This window comes from Ursus maritimus, unplaced genomic scaffold, assembly GCF_017311325.1.
Source record: "Ursus maritimus isolate PB19 unplaced genomic scaffold, ASM1731132v1 scaffold_21, whole genome shotgun sequence".
NCBI lineage: Eukaryota > Metazoa > Chordata > Mammalia > Carnivora > Ursidae > Ursus > Ursus maritimus.
Window position 1 is genome coordinate 13,922,292 of NW_024424564.1, and position 24,637 is coordinate 13,946,928.

Sequence of the window (24,637 nt, forward strand, 5' to 3'; positions counted from 1 at the left end):
TTCCGACTAAGACAGCCAGGTGCCCCCTAGTTCTTTTTAAGTGGTTTGGTTTCAGTGATATTTTTCTTTTTTCTAGTTTCCTATTATTCACACATTTCTCTAAGAAGCAGCCAAATAGGAAGTTAGAAACTCCATCGTATTATGGACTTGTAGATTAATGATTTGATATCCTGATCTCAGTAAAATCCTGCTGGATTTTTAAATTCTTTTTACTCCTGTGTGGCTATGTAGAACATTGGAAAATTTCACTGCCCAGTAAGCAGAATTCCATACCAAATTTAAGCATTGTGTTTTCCATGGAAATCATAAGCTATGTGGATTATTTTCCTGATGGTCTTTCAGGCTGTTTTCACTATTTAAATTCTGGAATAATTGTGCTAATTAACCCAGAGTGGAATGTGCAGCTTCCTATATATATAAAGTATATATTGTTTTAAAATGTCTTCATTGCCTAAGGAATGTCTCAGTCCCATATCATTGGATGCTGTTTGTTTTTGGTTTTGTTTTATCAATTGAGTAACAATAAATAATGCATGGATAAGCTTTTGGAATTTTTTTTTCCTGATACCTGCATAAGATACTGTTTCTAAAACAAATCCCATGTGATGCCTACCTCAAAAAATCATTGTCTGTTTTTTAATGTCAGTAACTTCACTCGCTAGGTATATTTTTCTCATTAGCATAGTCTGTATAGTGAGAGAGGGAGAGGGTCAGCTAGGAGATCATATTTCACTCCATTCTCATTTGGGAGGACCACATGGCATATTCGGGTTTCCTCTGTACAGCTGCCAGAGTCACCCTTTTGGAGCGTAAATCAGATCAAACACTTGCAGTGGCTTTCTATCACCCATAGAAAAACAAGCTGAAGCCCTTCTTATTTAAGGGCTTTCATGATCTAGCACCACCAACCTCGGCCACCTCCTCGCACCTACCCCACTCTTCCTAGCCTACTCTTCTGTGGCTCCCTCCACGCCACGGAAACCTCCTTGTGATTCTGCCAATGTCCCCAGTTTATCCCTGGTTTAGGACTTTCGACCTTGCTGTGTCCCAAGAGGCCCAAATTCCTCCCCCACCGGATTTGTTCAGTCTGCTCTCTCAACGTCATGCAGACAGGTGTCCTCACGGATGCCTGGTCTAAGCCTCCTCTTGAAATCATTCCCCATAATCCTCCTGTCCCTACTACCACTCACTTGCCCTACGGAGCACCTGGGATTTGATTATGTTTTTCCTCATGTACTAGACTTAACATGAAGAGTGCTGTGATAGTGACGTGTAAACAGATGTTAAAGGAAAGGAGACAGAAAGCATTCAACTCTAGTTCAAAGTGATATTTAGGGAGGCCATCTCACTTGGTAGAATCAGTGAGAGCTTTCTTGTCAGTCTTGGTTTTCAATTCCCGCTCTGTCACTTATTAGTGAAGTCGGCTTGGCAAGTTGCTTCAAGTTGCTTATCTTTAAACTGTAGCTTCTTTATCTAAAAATAAGGTGGGGGGGGCTGCATAATAGCACCGATCCTGAAGCTTTTAAGGATAGTAAACTAAAACAAACTTGGGCCATCTTTCCATAACACCATACCATATGGTATATTCTCAATATATGGTAGCTTAAAGTAAGTGGATAGTTTTCCTTTAAAAAAATAATTAACTTCAGCCATAAAGCTAAGGATGTTTTTCTTTTCAGGTGAACAGCTAACGTCTATTAACTCTTCCAATTAATAACCAAACATTGGCTCTGCTTTGTAACATTACTGAGTACCCAGGGGATCCCTGTATTTAGATGATGGCTGATTTCTTGAGGAATTATACACGGAAATAAAGAAGCAAGTGTGTGTGTAGAGACGAAAGGCTGGTTATGGTGGTGGTAGGGGGACTGTACAAATTGCAAAGATTTATTTTTGAATGTTTTATTTTTAATCTTCAAATCTTTACTGAAGAATGGGCCCTCGAGATCATGTAGTTCATCCTTGTCCTTTTACTGACTAGGAGAAAGAGATTTCCAGACCCACCGTCAGTTTACTTAAGTAGTTGTTATAAAATAATGGTGTTGCTTCTGGGAGAGTAGGAAAATAATTTGCTAATCAGAAACAAACAAACAGAGATGTTTCTTCATTGCTTCTGCTTTCTCCGGCTATAAAGCTATTTCATATAGATATAGACTAGCTTATTCAAAGCTCCTTAGCTAGATAGCAATGGTCTTATCTTCTATCATGTATACCATTAATACACAAGATGACTAAAAATACTGTAAATATCACTATATCACCTTTCCCATCCTGCCAGTATCTTTTAACCCTAGAAAATGCTTAATTTAAAAAATATATATGTGTGTATTAAAGTTTTAATATGCTTGTAGAGTGCTCCTCTTTTTAAGAACAATGACATTATTGCTATAACTTAATTTAGTGCAAAAAAACATTTGTGGAGTACCTATTTTGTTCTAGAATCTGCATTAGGCTATGGGAATACAAAGATAGGCAAAGCACGCTTCATTTCCTTAAAGAGTTCAGTCCAGTGAGTGAGAGAGATCATACTATGATAAAATTACCATTAATAGCATGATGATTATTACAAAGATTGCTGTTGTCAAGGTGTTATGTGAGCCCAGAAAAGAAGTGGCCGAGTCAGTTTGGAAGAAGGCTTCCTGGAAGAGAAGGAATAGGAGGAGGAGGGGTATCACTCTGTACTGTACACCTTTTTATGGTTCTAATTTCATGGGGCTACAAATAAGTAACTTCCTTTCCGTCTCTGCAGACAACATTTCTCCAATGCCTGAATCACAGCTTTAGTTTCTCTATGACCTGACCAGACAGACTGTTGGAAATACACCTCCCCGGTGTATTTCCCTTTTTAGCCTGCGGTACTCCAAGGGCTACCGGAGTTTCACCGCCCTACGATCTTCTCACAAAGAACACATAAAAGTCTTTAACAATGGGGGCGCCTGGGTGGCACAGCGGTTAAGCGCCTGCCTTCGGCTCAGGGCGTGATCCCGGCATTATGGGATCGAGCCCCACATCAGGCTCCTCTGCTATGAGCCTGCTTCTTCCTCTCCCACTCCCCCTGCTTGTGTTCCCTCTCTCGCTGGCTGTCTCTATCTCTGTCGAATAAATAAATAAAATCTTAAAAAAAAAAAAAGTCTTTAACAATGAATAACAGAAGATAATAGGTTAAATAGTAAACTTTTTGATTAAGCATGTGAGCAATTGCTTTAAAAAAAATCTGGGCCCTCAAAGAGAGATCTAATGTCTCCTGGACATATTGTGAAATATCTAGTAGGTAATTGGTTAGTTTTAAGTGAATATGCCATTAGTGGAGCCTGGCGTGTGATGCTCTAAAGAGTCTGATTGTGCTTTTTATTTTTTTCCAAGTTTCAAGCACCCAGAAGCCAAATGCTTTTCAAGGAAATTCACATAAAATAGGTTATTTGTGTGCGAGCCACCCATCTCCATAGATTCAGGAGTTAACATTCACAGAATTCGGAGCAGTTTTTAAAAAGTAGTTTTGGATCCTGGGTGAAAACAAAGCCACCTAAGATCAGTGCATTTCAATATCAGCTAATATTGTTTGGTTTTAATCTTCTTATTATTAAACATACTCTTGTATGCCTAAAGATGTATGTCACTGCAAGCTCCAGTACATTGAAGGAGAGGAGGGTATGTGTGTGTGGGGACGGGAGGGGGTGGGAGGAGGAACCGTATATACAGGCGTACATGGGCAATCTTTTATCTCTTTAACTTTCCTCATTTGTTTCATTTCCTCATTATCTTTTCTTTGGTTCCTAAATTATTTCTTTTTTTCAAGATTTATTTATTTACTTTAGAGGGAGAGAGTGTATGTAAGTGGTGGGAGGGGCAGAGGGAAAGGGAGCAAAAGAACCTCAAGCAGACTCCCCGCTGAGTGGGGAGCCCGACGTGGGGCTCCATCCCACGACCCGTGAGATCATGACCTGAACCGAAATCACGAGTCGGACACTTAATTGACTGAGCCTCCCAGGCACCCCCCTAAATTATTTCTTATGCCAACCTATACCCCAATAGTACAGAAGATAGATATCATCTACAACCTTTTCCTAGAATATTAATAAAACACACTTAGCTGTACATGAAATATTCTTTAAATTTGCTATTTTTCCCCTACTTTGTTAGCAACATTTCTTTGTGATGAAACAAATCTAGGGCAACTACATTTCGGCATCAGGACCCTAAATGTGCTCCCTACTGGGCTGATTACTTGGAGCTAATGTAGTGTTCCATTCACTGGATTCCACGCACTTCCCCCGTATTGATTGCATTATCAGTAGTAGTAATCACAGATATCATTACCAGCCAATTACATAGACACGTATCTAAACTAGGTAACTTATTCACCAACATTATCTCTTACAAGTCTTAATTTTGTAATGAAGCTGATCATCTTGTCCAATTGAGTGTAGCTACATATTTTGATCTAGGAGGCTAAATGTGAGTGTATTGAATTATGTAATAGGTAATTACTTACATATGTTTGTAACAACACAAATGAGAGCAATTTGAATGTAATCTGTTTCTTATTCTATTTGAGGGCTGCATGAGAGAAGGTTAACTGCTTTAAAAAATAGACCCAAGCATGTATTTGGATCAAACACAGTAGAAGTGTTTTTCCTGCTCACGTAACAGCAGTGGTGTGAGAACTAGTATTGGGACACGGAGTCCTCCAGAGACCCAGGTGGCTCTCTGACATACTCAGTACAAGAGTTCCAAGGTCACCCTGGAAGATTCACTTCAGGGAAACAGAATATTTAGGAGCTAATGGGAGAGATCTGTGGGCTTAACCCTGGCAGCGATGAGCATTCATGTGCTATTGGCTAGTCACATAACCATACCTAACTACCAAAAAAGTGGGAACTATAATCTATCCTAAGAAGTACAGGAAGGCATGGATTTTGGTGAGCTGTTAGCAATTTTTGCTATGGATTGCTAAGTCCTTTTGATAAGGACTCAAAACAGAACTTGTTCTCTTTCCCTTTTTAATGACTACTTACCTTGGCTTGTCATTATTTGGAACTTCAGTCAGTCTTGCTTTGCTTTTATTTTCTTTACACTCTGTCAGGTATCTTCTAAAACCTAGATCTAAGCCCTGCCTCTCAGATTTATATATATTAAACAACTGAAGAATGGGGAATAAAAAAATTACAAAGTATTTTTTCAAATTTTTAAACAAATCAACTGTGACCATATGATTGTCATATTTGTTGAAGTTTAAATTGTGGACAGGTAGGTTAAGATAAGAGGTTTGGGGGCTAAAAAAGAGGTCTTCTTTTTCAACCCTCTGATTTCATAGATAAGGAATGTGAGGCTTGGCAAGATGAATTTGTTTAATTCTATGGGAAGCATTAGTAGTTCCCAGCTCTTTCTCAAATCCAAGTCTCTTCCATAACGTTATTTGTCATCTTCTTTAGTCATATTTTCTTCAAAGCATAAGCCATTGAATAATGTCCATCCATTTACAGGAATGAAGCAATACACAATAAACTGTAACTGACGTAAGGCTAGTATGTTTAAATCTGCGATAAAACAGATCCCATACCTTTCTAGATTTTCCAAACTTACTTGAAGATCAATAATAAGTTAGCTGCGCACCCAAGGGCTCGTGTTTTTTTACTGCATTATTTTTCTGATTTCTTCAACAAAAGAATAATGGCTTCTAGATAAATCGTCTACAACTCTAAAATTATATAATCCATGGCATGTAGATTATAAGCTTATGATCACCATGCCAATTATTATTTAGAATTAAAAGTTCAGGGGAAACAAATGACAAAATCTGAAATATTGGAGGGTATGTTTCTTTTAGGAGGGAAAGCTAAATCATTATTTTTATTAAAAAAATTATATTGCCTGGTGCCTGAGTGGCTCAGTCCCTTAAGTGTCTGACTTGGGTTCAGGTCATGATCTCAGGGTCCTGCGATCGAGCCCCTCACTCAGGCTCCCTGCTCAGCGGGGAGTCTGCTTCTCCCTCTCCCTCTGCCCCTTCCCCCCACACTTGCTCCCTACATGTTCTCTCTCTCTCAAATAAATAAAATACTAAAAAAAAAAGTTTGCTACCCACTAAAAAGGCAATATAATATTTGTAAAATATTTATTTGAGAGAGAAGAGAGTGCATGTGTGAGGTGGGGGGCGGGGGAGGGACAGAAAAAGTGGGACAAAGCAGACTCCCCGCTGAGCTGGAAGCCCAATGGTGGGAGACCAGGAGCTGGTATCACGACCTGAGCCAAAGGCAGACACCGAGCCATCCAAGTGCTCCGGTGGGTACTTTCTTAAAAGCAAAATGTAACTGTGTTATTGAGATGCTATGCTCCCCTAGCAACAAAGATAAAGTTCCTTATTTAATTGTCATTGCCATAGCCTCATTTCATGCTTTTTCTGCAAGTGGCAACTTGCGACTGTACAAGAAAAGTGGCACGAGTCTAGATGTGGTCTAAATCATACAAGCTTCAGGAAATTTTGAAGTTATGTGGAAATTTGGGGTTATTCTCGCCATTTGTATTTATAGCAGGCATTAACTGTGGCTGATGGTTGATCTTATGCCATGAGTGAGCCAAAATCATTAGAGTGACACACATCCGTTTTTTAAAAAACTTAAGAAAACTGAAGCACAGTCTTCGGAATTGGTTTTTCTTATGAACATCGTAAACATGGCCACAAGTTTACCGTAGAGTAACTTTTGCTTGGCACAGTGAATAAGCGTTAGATAATCTGGCAAACTTATTTTAGGTGAAGATGAGACAAGGCTTTGCTCCCTGCCTGTCCACCTTCTACCAAGCACAAATTAAAAGGCCCGTCTAATTTTGTGATGTTACAAAATAACAGTGTGAAAGGTAGATAAAAGAGATAAGCAGGGTTTGGTCGCTTTCATATTTAGCTGGTCCCCATGTTAGAAGTCTGCATTCGGTTGATTATTCATGTAAAAAAAAAAAAAATCCAGCAGAACACATAGTGTCATGATGTGTATGCATCAGAGACATTGAGGCTAAGACAGACCATCTTCTAATGTACTGTGGATTGTCATTTATATTGCTTTGATTTGCAAGGATTTTACATGCAGTCTCCTGGAGAGTAGAGATATACACTTCTTTTTGGATCCTTTTTTGGATATACCCTCTTTAAATATGGGCAACATGTGTTCAGATCATTTTAAAAAGCTAAATTCTCCAAAGAATCTGACATTGGTCCCCAAGGTGACACAGCATCTATTTTGAAAGAAAAATAATAAATGGGAAGAGCCTGTTCTTTCAACTTTTTTGGAATTGGGCTCTATTAAAATCTGAGATTTTCATAGGTGTTATGGAAACCATTTCTTTTGAAAAATGTATAAATTGTAACGTGACATAGATATAGTCAAAGCTGTAGGTTGTCTCTTTAGTTTGATTGTTCTCTTGAAAATAATCTGTATTAAATATTACACACAGAACTACATGAAGAGTAAAGGGGATGCACTGAGAACTGAAATTGCATTCAGTGATCAATTATTTTCAATTACATGTGACCTCTGAAGAGTTCCTGTGAAGGAAAATACATAGAGTTGATTCTATTCAAATTCCGGAATTCTTTCCTTTAAAAAAAATATGCATTTTTTTGTGTATGTAAATTTTTAACTCTCTAACTCCGTATATATTAAGGCACATGGCATCCTAAGTAGGACTATATTTAAAAAGTGAGTAATTTTATTTTTATAGCACTGAGTGTGGCTTCGTTATACTGTGATGAATCTTGCTTTCTGCCTTTTATTTGCATAAGTAAAATCTTCATTTTTGCATCATCATGTATATTTTCTGCATATAATTAACATTAACTTTTTTGACTGTGCAGAGCCGGCTATTTGCCTCAGCACATTCCCCTGGAGATTATCAGATACCTGTCCGAGGAGAAGGATTTTCTTCCTTGGCATGCTGCCAGCCGCGCTCTTTATCCCCTTGATAAATTACTGGACCGCATGGAGAAATACAATGTCTTCAATGTAAAAAGACACATTTTCTTCTTTCTTATTTTCAGATGATGAACTGTTTTCTCATTATCCACTTTATGCAACTGATCCTGAGTTATTTGTGTTTCTTCTTCTAATTTGTATTATCATTTTTGTCTTGATTTTCTGTGCAACACTGATGACAATTACTTGAAAAAGAAATGTAGTACAAGCTCCTTTTTATTGTGGCCTAAAAGTGTCAATTAAGTTTAAATGCCTCAGAATTTAAGAACAAATATACATGGCAAATCCTTAAAGTTCAAACTTACTTTCCAAGAGTTAAAGGGCTCTGTGTTCACAAAGGACTTAACCTGGGTGGAGGGATCCCAAAGATCTTAACAGAATATAGACAGTTTCAGTAAAGATTCTTAGTCATTATTTTTATCCAAAAGGGCATAGTGAATTCAATTCGCTTCCTTAATTAACAAGGATAAGATCAACATTGAGGCGAGAGTCCATTCATAATTGGGTCCAAGGGGATCCAGGAGAGCAAACAATAGATAATCCAAATAGACACAAAGACATGACAAACATTCCAAAATGTTACCTGACCAGATTTCCTGAGCTGAAGTCTGGTAAGCCAACACTGCACGGTGGATACCACCTAATGTAATCTAATAACCATTTGGAATAAGATTAGGATAAGTATGGCTAATGAGCTTTTGAGTCCTAAATTTCTTATGGCCAGTGAGGCTTTGCCTATGAAACTATGTCTCTGTGCCTTCTATCCCACCTTTGGTCCCTGTTTCGTTCCCTTCAGTTATCTTGCGAGTCTGCCCTGTGTTTTATAAAGTCTTCCTATGTCTTATGACACGCTGGCTCTGCTAATGAACCTCCACATTTGGAGTTACTTGAGACTAGATTGCCACAGCATGGAATCCGTTTCTTAGCCACCTCTAAATTGTCTGATGGCCATCGGAGTTGCTTCTTGTTTCCTTATTCTAAGTCTGCACGCAAACACCTCTGTTTTAATATTTTTTTGATTGGAATAATCCTGGCTTGACTGTTCATTGTCATTAGTTTGGTCTAATCGCTCACAACAGACATGCAAAAAAAAAAAAAAAAAAAAAAAATAGGCCCTTACAGTTCCGGTAGAACTTTTATCGGCTAGAGAAAGACTTATCACACTTCTCTTTTCTTCTTAACAGAGCCACTGCAATGTTAAACTTCTGTAAAAGTAAAATACATTTTTGTATATATTTGTACTTTGGAATAGTATTTCATGTCAGACACCTCAATTTCAGTAAAAGTTAAGAATTGCTTTTACTGTAATTTCAGTGCTTTCATTCCTTTGATAAAATTCAAGGACCACATTAAAGTGAAGAGAGCATATTTTACATTGCTGCTAATATTTAAATATGTCATTAGCTCAATGGATTGTTGACTTTGAAATGCCATATTTTTTACTGAAGAGTGTTCTGTGTATGTCAGATTCAACAATGCTAGGCTATCGGCTGGGCTTATATAACAGTCTTCCTTTAAATGCGCTCTATTGACATGAAATGCATAAATGTTAGGTGCTTATTTTCCGTGAGCTAGATCTCCCTACATTTGTATGTCTGTGTGCGTGGGTGTCATTGTCACTATTCCTCAGTGTCCTTGTTTTGCTACAAAAATTGTCATCTAAAATAGTGAATAGTGCAAATTACTTAATGATTTAATAGGAAGAGTAGACTTCCACCATTGCAGTTGTATTTTATTCTTATTTTGAAACACTGAGCTGGATAAATTAGAGCACTTACCATGCTCATAATTTTACTGATATTTTAAAGTAGGTGCATTTAGAAAATATTTTAATCATATTATGTAATTGCAATTATCAGCATGGAGAGGGTTGAAACTGACATCATCTTTATTTCCCCTAACCCCCATTTAGGAATATATTTTAAAGCAAGTTGCAACCACGTACATCAAGCTTGGATGGCCAAAAAACAATTTTAATGGATCTCTTGTTCAAGCATCCTACCAACATGAGTACTGTTTTATTTTCTTTTTCACTTCTTTTCCCCCAGAGCTGTACAATAACATATGACTAGTACCATTGTGACTTTGGCAGCATGAGATGATCCTTCTTTCATTCTGCATCTTTCATTGCCTTTTGCTGGGAGGCCTGCTGATGGGTAGCACAGTTTCCACTTCTTGGTACTGAGAACAAACCATATCCTTGCCATGGTTCATTGTAAGATCTGCCGTTACTGGTAAAGGGGAGATTTGAACCCAACCCAGTTCCCCTCCCCCCCCCGCTGTATTACTGTTTCCAGAAAAGACTTGTAGTATGCTGAACTTCTCTGCCTAACCATCTCTTCCTTGGCAAAATAGGAGTTCTGTATCTGGAAATGATTTTTGTGCTGATTATTTACTTATCTACTGCTTATGTAATGAGTTACCCTTCCTCCCCGGATAGTAACACTGCTTTTTCATTGTTTCTCCTTTCGATGGTACCTAGAGAACTCCGGAGAGAAGTTATAATGCTGGCGTGCAGTTTTGGCAACAAGCATTGTCACCAACAGGCATCGACACTTATTTCGGATTGGATTTCCAGCAACAGGAACAGGTAAATGGAACCAAATCCTGTTTCTCTGATATGATTTAATACTGCTTTCAGATTCTCAGTTGATGCATTGCATTTATCAACTGGAGGAAAACAAGACAAGAAAAAAAAACACTGCGAAACGGTGTTTCAGGTTCATTGCTTTACAAGGCAACACATAAAAGCCACAATACACTTACCTCTGGAGTGTTTTGTGGAGTTTTAAACCAACTTTCTTAATCTGGGCCTTTATTCTTCATACATAAGGTGTCAGCTTATTTTGAATTTGGGTAGCTTTGCTATTCTGTGAGAATAAAATAATTTTATGTAGGCCAGATTCTAAGGTTCTTTATAAAGGTTGTGGTATTTATTCATAAAACAACTGCAAGCATATGATAGAAGTAAAGTAGTGTAACATATGTTAATATTAAAAACCAAAAACCAAAAAGGTTACAGAAAAAACCTACTCTTTTAGTGACCCTTGACAGAGACCTTAAACTTGTATCTTATCTTGGAATTTCACAATACAGGATTTTAATACATAATGGGATGTTAAAATTGCTTAATAGGATTACCTTTGATAAAAATATTAAACTAGGGGCGCCTGGGTGGCACGGCGGTTGGGCGTCTGCCTTCGGCTCAGGGCGTGATCCCGGCGTTATGGGATCGAGTCCCACATCAGGCTCCTCTGCTATGAGCCTGCTTCTTCCTCTCCCACTCCCCCTGCTTGTGTTCCCTCTCTCGCTGGCTGTCTCTATCTCTGTCGAATAAATAAATAAATTCTTAAAAAAAAAAAAAATTAAACTAAATGTCACTTGTTACTGTTAATGAAAAGAATATTAAACATAAAAAAATGGAAGATCATGTTCTTTTCACTACAGTTTTTTAAGCCTTCTTAGGTATCTATATATTTCCAAGGACCAATGTTCCATTTCTTATTACACTTTGGGCAATTTACAGTCACTCCTCCCCAGTCTCTGGCCCCTGTGTTAAGGAGAGTCCAATCAGAAAGGTGAGGAGCTGGGGGACAGTTGATTCAGAGGGTGCTATCTTGCTTGCCCCCCTGGCTTGTCCCGAGCTGAGTGGCTGGGATGACTCCCTGGGAACAGAGGAAGGGACCGGTTCTAGGTGAGCACAGAACCACAGAGAGCATAACCTACTTAAGGAACAAATTGGTTTTTGTCTTGTCAAAAGTTACTTAGGTTTAAATGTAGTGTCTGACTGACTCCAGAGCAAAGCACAGCTCTCCTGCTTTACAGATCTGTGAGAGAGATCTTCCACTGCATTACTAGGTAACTTGTCACCTTCTTTACCATTGTCCTGTTTGCTCTCCAAGTTAACCATTTCTGGTCTTATCCTGAGCTACGAAGGAAAATTCTTTATCACTCACGTCTCTCAGTGATTAAATTTGTCACCGATCTTCTCTAGCACTAAAGCATTCTCATTTATTAACTTTTACTAATAATTATCCTTTTTGCTAAGTCTTCTGAAAACTATTAAATCAATCTTGAGAATGTTATAATAAAACCTTTTTGTTTTCCTTTTTTCCTACAACCTTCTTCAATTCTACCACATGTACTTAGGTGATGAACACATAAAAATTTATCCAAAATCAGTACATCGAAAATTGTATTAGGATGCATAATCATAAATACACATGAGAAGAAAGGGTAAAATATATTATTTAAAGATCATGGTCTCTGCCATTTTGGTTTTTATTTGATTAGTCTTTTGTTTGTTTCATCTTGCTACGGACACATGCCTTTTCTCAAACCTGACAGTTGCTTTTTATTTTATTTATTTATTTTTTAAAGATTTTATTTATTTATTCGACAGAGATAGAGACAGCCAGCGAGAGAGGGAACACAAGCAGGGGGAGTGGGAGAGGAAGAAGCAGGCTCCCAGCGGAGGAGCCTGATGTGGGGCTCGATCCCATAACGCCGGGATCATGCCTTGAGCCGAAGGCAGACGCTTAACCGCTGTGCCACCCAGGCACCCCTGACAGTTGCTTTTTAACCCATAAAAATACAGCTATTGGGAAAATGCATTTTTAAAATAATTCATTTATTTAACAAAATTTTACTGAGCAATTCTCAATACCAGCTGGTGGCCAGAAAGCAAACAGAAGAGGGAGAGCTGTAAATAAGTAGAGAGAGCCTCTCTATAAACAAATAGTTGTTGTAGCACAGCACAGTGTGTGAACAGCAGGAAGGGGGGATTACTGCCTTAGAGGAATCACATTCACGCTCACAAGGATGAGCGGGATCCTGTTGGATACACAAGGGCAGGCGGGAGGCAGGGGCGGGTGCACGAGTACCTAAGGGGGGAGGGGGCGGATGGGGATTCCAGGTGGAAGGCAGGCATGTGGATTGATATTTAGCCTAACGAGTGTAGTAAATTTCGATGTGTGAATTCGAACAATCCACCACTTCTAAAATTCCCTTATACATGAAAGTTTAGGTATGAGGTACCAGTTCATTTCAGTTTTGATAACTCAGGCACTTCTTTATGACAAAATAACTAAATTTGGGTCTAATACTTGAAGGTTCTTTCATTATTTCCTTCATCATTTGTACATTCTCCTGCTTTGCTTTCTTCTGTAACCGGCTACTGCACATGCTGGGTGGAACTCGTCCTGTGTTCACTCAGATTTGCTCAGCCAACCATGTGACCTGTCCCTGCATACACAAGTGACCTGCGGTGAGGGGACATGGTACTCTTGGAGCTACCTGTGTGTGAGCATCAGAGATTTAACCTGTATTTTTTTCAGTCGTGTGATCCTGTGGTCGATGCTGAGTTTAACTTTCTTAAATCGAGTCAATGAAGGGGAGGGAAAGGTTTCTTTAAATGTGCCTGAAGAAACACACCAGTCAGTTGTGTTTGTTTGCTTGTTTTTTGTTTCACAGGAGCCTAAAAAATCATCTTTAAGGAAAGCCTCCCAAGGTAATGCAATAGGATACTTATAAAACGTTTTGGGAGATGCTGTGTGTATGCTAATACATTTAAAGGGCAGTGAGTCATGGAAGGTAGCAGGGGTTTCGAATCTGGGGTGCTGTGCTACTCTGTAGACCAATCTTGATGTGCTGGGGAGATAGGTCCAGTTAGCGAGGTTAGATTTAGGAAGCTAGAATGGATGTGAAAGGTGGTGTAGGGAAAGGTAATGGGACCAAAAAGTGCATTGCAAAGCTAGACGTGGTAGCAGCAGAGAGAGAAAACTTCAAGAATTACAGTGAATGATAGATTGAATGAGTCCACGTTCTGATCCCTGTTAATATATTCAAACGCTACAGTGTGTTGAATTGTAATGGTGATGTCATGCATCACAACGGATGAGCTACGTTCAGGTCTTGTTAGGCTGTGATTTGGGGACTGAGTCCAGCAGAACACCACAGCTCCGAAAAGAGACGAATTGCCGAGCATTCAGTAGAGAACAATACAAATGATAAGATCTTGAAAACAGGAGCTGCGAGAGGACGTTGTGAGACCTGAAAATTTCACTCTAAAAAAAAGAGAAGATGATAGCCTTTTGTATGTATAAAAGACATAATAAAAGGGACAGAAATTGGTTTCTTTCCCTGATTAGTACAAATAAACAAGAAATAATTGGCATAAGCTTCACTGAGTCAAAATAGGGATTATGTTATTACTGTAGGTGAATTATTATTTGAAAATTTCTGTATTAAAACACTATTGAGATTGTACAGTTAACTATACAGATATCACAACATGGTAATATGGGTTTTTTTAAATAAACAATTTAATCTGAAATTAAATGTGTGTCCATAATAACACAGCCTCTTAATTTAGTGATAATGTATTATTTTTCAAATAATGTTAAAAGGCACAATTTAAAGCTCTTATTAAGCCAATACAGAACAAAGATTTAAAGTATTTAATTTTTAAAAAGTATTCAACAGATACTGATATCCATTCCCTAATAGATTAGTGATAACTGGTATCATCACTCTTCTTAAAAAATATCCTGAAACAGTGGAGCACCTTCCACACTATGAGATATCAAAAATGTATATTGAAATGAATTAGAAATCATTTTGAAAATGGAAAAACTTAGGGCCCTTCCGTAGTAAAAATTAGGAGTAGAGGAGCATCTCTGGAGCTTCGCAACATACGTAATACATGAACTTCACTACTCATGCAAGTCGTCATCATGTTACTGGTATTATCGTCTTTAATGATGATCATAATGCAGGATATATGTATTTATTGAGCGGTTAGTACATTTCAACTGCTTTTTGTGCACGATCTCCTCATTTTTATTTCATTTGTATAGAAGACAAATCCAAAACTCACAAAGGTTCTATAACTTGCCAAGACCGCATGACAACAGGCAGTGGATGTGGGATCCCTTTCCCAGACCACCTGCCCTTCTAACCCGACCGCGTGTCATGCTGCGGCGGCATGTCAAATTACCACATACCAGTAATATATGTTTGTTCAAAAATGATTTTAAAAAAGAAGAAAGAAAAAAAAAAGACACCCACCAGAACTTAACTACTCTCTGCGATGAGTATAAGCAGGAGTTGACTGCAGGTTGTGCTCACGAACGAAGCCCGTGGGGCTCACATCGGGTCATGTGTAGGAATCACTGGGAGGACCTGTGGAACAGTTTGCTGGACCCCACCCCCAGAGTTCTGATTCAGTAGGTTGAATGGGTCCCAAGAATTTGTATTCATGACAAGTTCCCGTGTGATGCTGATGGGCTGGTCTGGGAAAGGCTACTGTCTTCAAAGTCAAAGACACCCGTGGTCAAAATGCAGTTGTGCCACTAAATACCTGAGGAACATCACTTGGTTTCATCATCTGAAAAATGGCAGTAATATTACTAACCAAACAAGTTGTAAGAATTATACAAAAGAATGCCAATTCATTATTTGGCTTTTATAGGAAATCATAAAACATGAATCATCTTTGGAGTTGCCTTCTACTTGTTTTGACCGTACAGGTGGGTGGTGTGAGTTTTAAATGGGGAAAGTAGGAAAAAATATAGAATAGAGCAGTACAGAACACGTAGAGAATGCCTTCATTAGCAAACCTTCTCTGTAAGTTTGGGGGTTATAAGCATGTGACCTGTCACATAAAATATAAAACAAAATATTACCATAGAGAGATTTTCAAAGAGGAGCCTGGGGATGTTTGCCCTTTCCTCCTGCTTTAAGAAATCCTGCCTGGCTTGGCCTCTAGAAAAATGTTTCTTTTTCCTCCCTCCCCTTCATCTGCTACTCATGTCCGTCCATCAGCCATAGCTCATTGTATCTCATAGGTAAAGAGCTCCAGTTCAGCTGCCTTTCTTTGTGTCTCTCTCTGCCTTTCTTTGTGTCTCTCTCTGCCCATCAGTGTTCGCTTTTCTTATGTGAGAACACAAAGGAGGACAGACAAAAGGCTCTTTTTGCTATAGTCTGTATATCTGGTTCAGAAACCTCATGTTTTCTTCCCCTAAAAACATGGATCCTAACTTATTGTCCATGTTCCCAAGTTATTATGGTCCTAGTCCCCTTGTTCTGTACACTGCTTTTTGTATTGTTCTTACTATGAACTGTCCTACTATAAATGTTCATAGTCTAAAGTTATACCAGCCAGACCAGCCATTTTCCTGCTCAGTTACCAGCACATGCCTTTTGCAGACAGGTGAAGCCAGCAGGGAGTCTGTGTGGAGCAATGGAAAGGACAGGGCTGCCCAAACCTCCGTGGGCAGGGGTGAGGAATTAGGTTGTCATTAGACAGTTGTGGCTTTAGATGGGTCTGTGTTTACTCCAAGTCTCAACCCTGTTTCTAAAGCAAGGGCATTGCCCCCAAATCTCCAGGGCTTGCATTAGACGGAACAGTCCAAAATTTCGTACTCCCTGTCCATGAACATAAATCATACAATGGCCTCATGATTTGTCCACTTTGGGTTCTCTTTTGCTTATTATTATATAGTTATTTGATTATTATGCAGTTTAAAGGGTGTGTTTTCATTTATACCCGTATTCAGTCAGTGGGTATTGAGCAGCTATGATGTGTCAACCCTGTGCTAGACACTTAGAAGGCAGAGTTCCTTCATTCAACTCATGCCCGCCCCTGTGACTTACCTGGCATTGAGAATATGTGGTTCATGCCCTGACATACCCTGAAGGTTGGTGGTAGAGGCAGGGAGAGAGTGTAGGAGGGAAACAAGTTGTTCAGATAAACACACACCTAAAAATGAAACTCAAGAGAAATGCAGCCAAGAAGTCTGTGGTGTTCTCAGACACTGTCATGGGAATTTGACTAGATCAGAGAGACCAGGGAAAACTTCCAGCCCTGAGAGCTAGCGGTGGAAATGAAGAGGACATGTTTGAGCATGACTGAGGAAGGAAGAGTGAGAGCAGTTAATGACTGCTTGCATATAAATGGTAAAAAAGGAAGGCATTAATGACAGTCCACTAGAATAATCCAGTAGAGCTCAAACATTTATACATACGAATTGCCAAAGATAACATTTTTCAGTCTCTTTCCAAAAATCTACATCATACATGTAAATAACTGCAAGGATTTACCTATTTAGCATATTAGCATAAATAGACATTTTTTTTTAAACAAAATTCTTTCAAACCCCTAATGTATCCAGTGGAATAATTGAAACACCCTAGCTACTTTATACCCACCATTGGTCATTTAAAAAATATGATTTATGTTCTTACTTAACAGTCACAGATTTTATATTATTCTTTCCTCTCCCCCAAATTATGTTCTAATATATTTTTTTCTGGAGAATCCTTTTGGGATCACCCTATTATACTTTTCTGCTATAGGAAATATATGCATACAACATATACGGACACATACACACATAATTTTTTCATGTCATAAAATCCTATGTTCATTTTTTTTCAAAATTAAGTTTTCATTACAATGGTTACTTGTATATAATTGATTAACATAAATACATGGCAAATTCTGATAAGTAATTTCCAAACATAAAAATTGTTAAATATAACCATTAAAATTGAGATTGGCCTTTTTTCCCCAACCAGTTTATATATTCACAGACAGATATTACTCACGGCTAGAATGAGAAAAGTTTCACCATCAATTCTATTTGATTTTTATGTTAAAGTACTGAGAAACTTTATACATAAAAATAAACAGATAGGAATGGAAGGTGTTTTGTTATAGCAGTATAATACAGTTCTTTTGTCTTTCCCAGTGTTGTGCCAAAAATTACACAGTAATCTATCACCAAAATTTTTAAATTATCACCTGACAACTTGATTAGGCCCTTCTTCAATTTTGATGGAAGCAAAGAATTTTAAAAAATTGAAGACTCATTTTCTAGATATCAACACCAATATTTAGAATTTTTATTTGATATCACAGTTCACTGTACCCTCGGAAGATGTGAGATAAGTGAATGAGAAATATACCTTTCTCCTGGAAAGTGAGGGAAAGTGGGAGAAGGGTTTTTATGAAAAGAAAAGCATCCATGTGAAAGTTTAGAATGAGGAACTTGATTGCTGTAAAAGTACCCATATCCTTAGGTATTCTTTAAGAAGTCTTTCCTTACCCCCAGAGATAGGAAAACCTATGTCTGGGGGTAAGGAAGGCCATGACACTAGGAGGTGGGTAGAAATGGAAAGAATGAGTGATAGATTAGATTGTTTAGGGAGAGAATGTAAATAAAGGAGAGCAAAGGCGAAGAATCGAGAAATCACAATATTGAATAGCTGGGTGTCATCCAGTCATGAGTTGTGGCCTTTGAAGCTTAACATTTACAGGGTCTTCTAAAAGTTGTCTTACTCCCTCTACCAATGTTCATATTTTTAAATTTATTATTAATCCTTTTCACTATGAATACAAAGAATTTTATCTATTTGAAAATAGAGATCTATCTGTAGATATAAATATCTAGAAACAGTGGATAGTCTAAAAATATGTCTGGAATTTATTCTTATAAATATGTCCCCAGGAACCTGTACAATTCTTAAAACTTATTTCTCCTTAAAAAAATCCCACTATTTCCACTCTATTTTACCTTACAACATAGGCAGTTTATATCTTAGTTTCAAAATAGTTTTTATGATTTTCTCATACATATTTAAAAATTTAACTCAAAGCATTATTTTTCTACAGTAAACCAAGTTATGTATCTCTTTAACTCCTAACTAACACCTGGCCTACAAACTGTTCTTTTTTAATCAGAATATCAGAAATTATTTCATTTTTAATTTCTTAGAGTTTAGGAAGGATGCTGTAAAAGATAGTCCTCTTCTCAGTAGACTATGTTAAGTAGCTTAAGACTGATTGACCCATACTTTGAGTCATTCACATTTTTACTTGCATGTGAGATAAGATGGCATCATGTACTCTCATTCATTTGCCTTATTTTTCACTGTCCACAGTGAGACACTGTGGGCACTGTTAATGGAAAACTTCATGCAAATTCTACCTTGAACATTCTTTTTAACAGACCCACTGAGGCGAGGGAAAAATATAGCGAATTACCTACTTGAATGGTTGTAAGGCTGATTTTTTTTTTTTTTTAAGTACGTTCAGCTAGTTTTCCCCAGTTCAAAATTTGAGCACACAGATTTTTCACTTTGATCATATACTTGGAAAATAAACCTTAAGGGGTAGTCACCTCCCTTCCATCATCTTTCTGCCCTAGGAATTGTATATTTTAGTAGTTATGGCCAGTCACCTGGTTATGAATTGTTGCCCGTGTAACACTAGCACGGAGATTTAAAAGTTGCTCATGAAACTATTTAAAGCAGAAAGTGGTATGGGAAACTCTGGAATAATTCACAATTACCATAAAAAATCATCACTGTCATTGACATCAATTTATCCCTCTGTAGTTCTTCGAAGCTAAAGCGTATTTTATATGCGGCCTCCCTCCCTCATTGTGACTCACGTAGTATTCCAGGGCAATGTTATGGGATTATGATAGTGGGATATCTGGTTAATAGTTGACTTGGTTTTTAGCTTTCAGCTTTTTTTCTAAAATGAAGTAGTATTGCACATTTCTTCCATAGTAATCAATATTAATTCAGACTTTTATACGACTTGATTCATGTACTAAATATATCTTGACCCTCTGCCACATCTCAGGCATCATACTAAAAGACACCAGGGATCCAATGATGAAGAAAAGGACACATTTTCTGCCTTCCTAGAGCTTACAGTCCAGTGGGATAGCCTGAGACTAATTCAGAGGTCACACAAACGCTTTAAGATTTTAGCTGTATTGAGAAGCCAGAAGGAAGATTTCTAAGAAAAGGACAATTTGACCTGTCAGTGAGATTGACATTCCCGCAGAGTGACAACTGCCCTGGGGCCTATAGGAAAAATACACATTCATCAGGCACAGGCAGAAAGGAGATGTCACCCAAAAGAAACAATGTATAAGAATGGCCTTCTCCCTCAACATCATTTCTCAAGATTAAAGTCTCGGTACTTTCCAAAGGCGGAACTGCTTGGGCAGAATCTATACTGACCAAGGACATCCTCTGGGAGCCTTGCAATTTTTTTTTTTTCAGTTAATCATGTTTGTTTTGTTTTTATTTGCTGAGAAGAGCGAAAACCCCAGTTCATTGATTATGCGCCTTCATCAAAGCTTTGGGGAATCGCTCTTCTAAAATTAGAGTGTTACCAAACAAAAGTGTTTTGGAAAAGCCATGTAGAAGAAAAATAATTTATGAACCATAGTAAGTATGCTTGCTATCTGAATTAATCCAATTGTGAATTTCTTTGTCAAACTAGAAATCTCCTTCGTAACCAGTAATCCTATGTGATTTACCGTTTGGGGAAGTAGAGGTCATCTGTTAAGATTACTCAAGTAGTGGCTATACCTCTGTATGGAAGAGGGCTTTGTTATCTCTCTTTTCCTAAGCTTCTCTGGAGTCCCACTGAGAGTAGCACTTTTCCTTGCCATTTGGAGAATTCAGTGCATGCTGGCTTAGTTCAGTCCATCATGGGATAAATATTTGACTAAATGACCTACCTGAGGGACTAGCTAATCTGGATGTATTTTTTTCATTTACTTCTTCTTGGAGCAGGGACTTTGATTGCCTCAAGAGCTAATATAACCTCAGTAAGTGCATATTTCTATTCATTTTTGTATGGTCATATTTAGTTTTTAATCCAAACACACTAACGATTTTATATTCTAATTTAAAACACAGAAATAATCCTGCACTTGTTTTCTTTTTCCTGACACTTTTGGCTTTTTCCTGACATTTTACTTTTTTTGAAGAAAATTTCTATTACGGCCATGTATAGAGGCAAACAGTCAATAGTATTTTTTTAAGGTATTTTAATTTTTACAGAAGCATGCATTTGAAGGTGACTTGATTTAATTTAACTGTTTTTCTTTTCAGTATAATTGGTTTTTCCCCCATTTCTGCCAATAGTAATTTTCCTATCATGCTAGTATTGTTTGCCTGATATTATACCAACTTCAGGCATAACGCTATTGAAATTTGTGCCATCTATCAAAAGATATGCTTATTGATTAGCTATAGAATAGCTCTATTTTAACCGCCTGTTTGTCACAGTACACGTGCTAAGTGAATATGGATTTCCACGGGCAACACAGGGAGCAATGTTGATTAACTCACAGTAGTGATCACTGTTATTTACTAAGCCAGGGCTGGAGCACCAACAGAAATATTTGCAGCTTCCAGAACATTTTTACTTACTCATGGAGAGTGGATTATACTGATGGATTCAGATTCAGGTTTATGACAACTGCTCCCAACCACTATACTGAAGAAATTTCCTCCACCTTTTCCAAAAATAATAGAAATGCAGAGAAGTTTCCTTCAGCAACATTAATGACGTTTCCTTTTTGTTTATTTTTCCTCCTTGATATTAAGACTTAGGACTGATTCTATACGTGTAATTCATTCTAGCTTAAAATGAAAATGAAAATAATTCATGTTAGTCTTTCTAATGATAGCGTGATAATGTTTACTTAATATTATGATAATGTTGATGGAAAATGCTCTACAAGCATCAAATATTGTTTTGTGATATATATATCTTAAATTTTGTAATACATACATATATATATATATTTTAAAATATCTAAAAGCGAGAAAGAACTTTGATGACTTGTAATTTCTTGGCAATAACAGGAAAAATAAAAGCACATGCACACCCTGTCGTGGGTTGAATAGTGGCCTCTAAAAGATATGTCTAAATCCTAAATCCTATCTGTGAATTGGACCTTATTTGGAAATAGGGTCTTTGCAATGAGTTCACATGGATTTAGGGCTTACCGTGATGATGGTACTCAGAACAGAGAGAAGAGAAGACACAGAGAGACTCAGAGGGAAACTCATGTGAAGACAGAGGTAGAAATTGAAGTAATGTGTTTGCAAAGCAAGAAATGCCAAGGATTGCTGGAGGCACAGGGACTAGAAGAGAGCTGTAGAACAGATTCTGTGGAGCCTCGAGAAGAAAGCAATCCCGCTGACACCTTGATTTTAGACTTGTAGCCATAGGAACTGTGAGAGAATAAATTTCTGTTGTTTTAAGCCATCAAGTTTGTGGTAAGACACACACCTTTAGCTCTGCCTCCTATTCAAAACTTGGTTTATGATCAACACGTTGCATTGTTTTTCTTTCTTTGATGAAATATCAAGGGGCACTACAGATTGCAAGTTTAACTTTTAACTTTCACTGACTTCTTCCTGCTCTTAAGATTTTCATCCGGAATACGATACCGAGAAGGCAGTTCTTCGTCCTCGCAGAATTCAGACAAAACTACTATCATCAGTGTTCATACAATTATTTTCGTAAATGTGTACATGAAATACATGGGAGTGGTCAATGGTATGAAAGTAGAATAGTTATGTAGCAATATCCCCTAAAATTCACAGCAAAGAACCCACGTTCATGTTTTAGGATCCCTTCTCAATATTTTGAAAGAGTCTCTTCTTTTTTCTTTTTCATGATTTGAGATGCTTTTTATAATTAAAAAAATCAAACAGAAAAAAATTCATGTGACTTCCATTTTATTTTCACATATACGTAATCATTGCTTATTTTGTTCTGTAACATAGAGCACAGGCGTCCGGTATATACTCTGCCTTCTGTTCTCTTCACACGCATCAGTGCTACAGCCGGTACCTGCCAGTTACACGGGCGCGTGCATAGATGCATTTGTTATTTCAGTAAATCATAAAATTTGTGGTGACCTTTTAAAGATATGTGTTTTTCTTAGATTTATCATCCGCCGATGCAACATACGCCTTTTGCCTCGTTTTGTAACTTTGTCATCCAATCTTGCCATTCCCCTCTCCTCCAGGACCCAGATTGTGGGAGGTTTTTTCCCACTAATTTTCTGTTGCTTTATATAACAGGAATAAATTATTTTTCACTATTTTTAATTATCAAATTTAATTATATCTATCCTTATTCCTTAACACACACACACATATATGAAGTTTACTGTGGATTTCACTGCTTTTTCACAGGAGGGTCAAAGCGATACCATAGAACATCTAGGATTTGGTATGAATAAGATTATGTCTCTATTTTTAAAAAGTACAGTATTTTTTTGTGCAGTGAATCTGCCAAGTAAATCTCTGAAAACCTGCAGAATTACATGTTGGTTTGTATGTGTGTACACACACACACACACACACACACACACACAAATAGTAAAATTTACTTTGGCCAAAGTAAAATCTGTTTTTAGTTGGGGACCTTGCGAGTGGGAAAAATACATTACTTATAGCCTACCCATGACAGCTTAGTGGTTATGCCTAAAAAATTAACTAAATTGCCATAGTTGATTCTTCCCAGGCTGGAGAAACAGCCTTGTTAACCTCAGTGACCTTGACAGTGCATTAGAAATGAAAGTAAACCACATTTGCACAGGCCTTCCCATTTATAGAAGTAGTATTTTGATGGATACAATAAATCTGTGTAATATTCAACCTTTCTATGAAGAATACAAAAGACAATGAATGTTGCTATAAATTATGCCTGGGCAATAAGAGTTATTTGTCAAGGTGGAGCCCAGTGTCATCCAGTGGGGTTTTTATAAACATTCAGGCCTGGGTCATGATTTGAATGAGAACGGAGCTTATGGATTGCTGATGTTACTAATGTGTTGTTCCCATCATTACCTTGTGTCTTCATAGTTAACGTACTGATTCCTAATCGTTGTGATTCAGACATCACCACCACACGTATGTAAATTTAGACTTCTTATCCCAGCAGACCCTTAGCTTTTCAGCGCTACGGCCAGAGCCGAAGGAAAGAAACTGAGGTATCACAGATCAAGACAGAGCAGGTTCCCTGAGAAGCCATGGTAATGGGCACCTGGTAATCAGGAAACAATTAATCTCATCTCTAACACGGACATCTATAAATAGGGCAATTTATCATCCATTTCACAATGTCTACTACAACTGTATACCTCTTAAGTTTTAAATGATGCTATGCTCTTAGAACTATTTATACCAGCAGCCTGCTGCTCACTGTTTCGGAGTGAGTCATCAGAGATATCTTAATTTTTCTCCTTTTGTTATAAAGCAGTGGGATTTTTTTGAGCTCTCATGGGTATAATTGATTCTGGATGTCATAAGGGTTCTGAGTTGTGAAATGTTAAATAACAATGTTCTAGGCTTTTCAGTGGAGTGGTTAAAATCCAGGACAAAGAAACAGTTTAAACAAGTCAAGTCACGAATTCTCTAATTGTTTGCTTTTTTGTCTTTACCTTTCTGTAGGTCTTTGTCATCATCATGCTGAATGTTTTGGCCTCTGTACGGTTCTCACTTGTGTTTTTTCTTTCTACCTTTTCTTTGATGTCTCCTTCTTTTTATCCTCTTCTTGGTAATGTAGTCTGGGCCACCTGGGTTCTTACGTTTTTGTGCTTTAGCAATTATATTTTATAAAGTGTTCTTATAGCCTAAATATTTACCCTCATCGTCCCTCTTCCTTCGTACCCAGTAGAAATAATAGCTATTTTCTATATGGGACTTCAAAGTTTAAAATGTAATGTCATATATTATTATTTCAGCTTAAGTGAAGTGAATGTCTCTTTTAAAGTACCATTATTTTAATCATAAAAACCATTTAAAAGGAGTGCTGTTATCTTAAAAGATAATCTTTTGATAAA

General features: G+C 37.6%; 1 protein-coding gene across 1 annotated transcript in view; it reads left to right on the forward strand.

The window, feature by feature from the left end:
• The window catches only part of TRHDE (thyrotropin releasing hormone degrading enzyme), a 365,132-nt gene that overhangs the window by 322,880 nt on the left and 17,615 nt on the right, over nt 1–24,637 (forward strand). Inside the window, exons 14-16 of the mRNA XM_040637265.1 lie at nt 7,844–7,991; nt 9,874–9,971; nt 10,444–10,551. Of these exons, the coding sequence (XP_040493199.1) occupies nt 7,844–7,991; nt 9,874–9,971; nt 10,444–10,551 (354 nt within the window). The remainder of the gene's footprint in view (nt 1–7,843; nt 7,992–9,873; nt 9,972–10,443; nt 10,552–24,637) is intronic.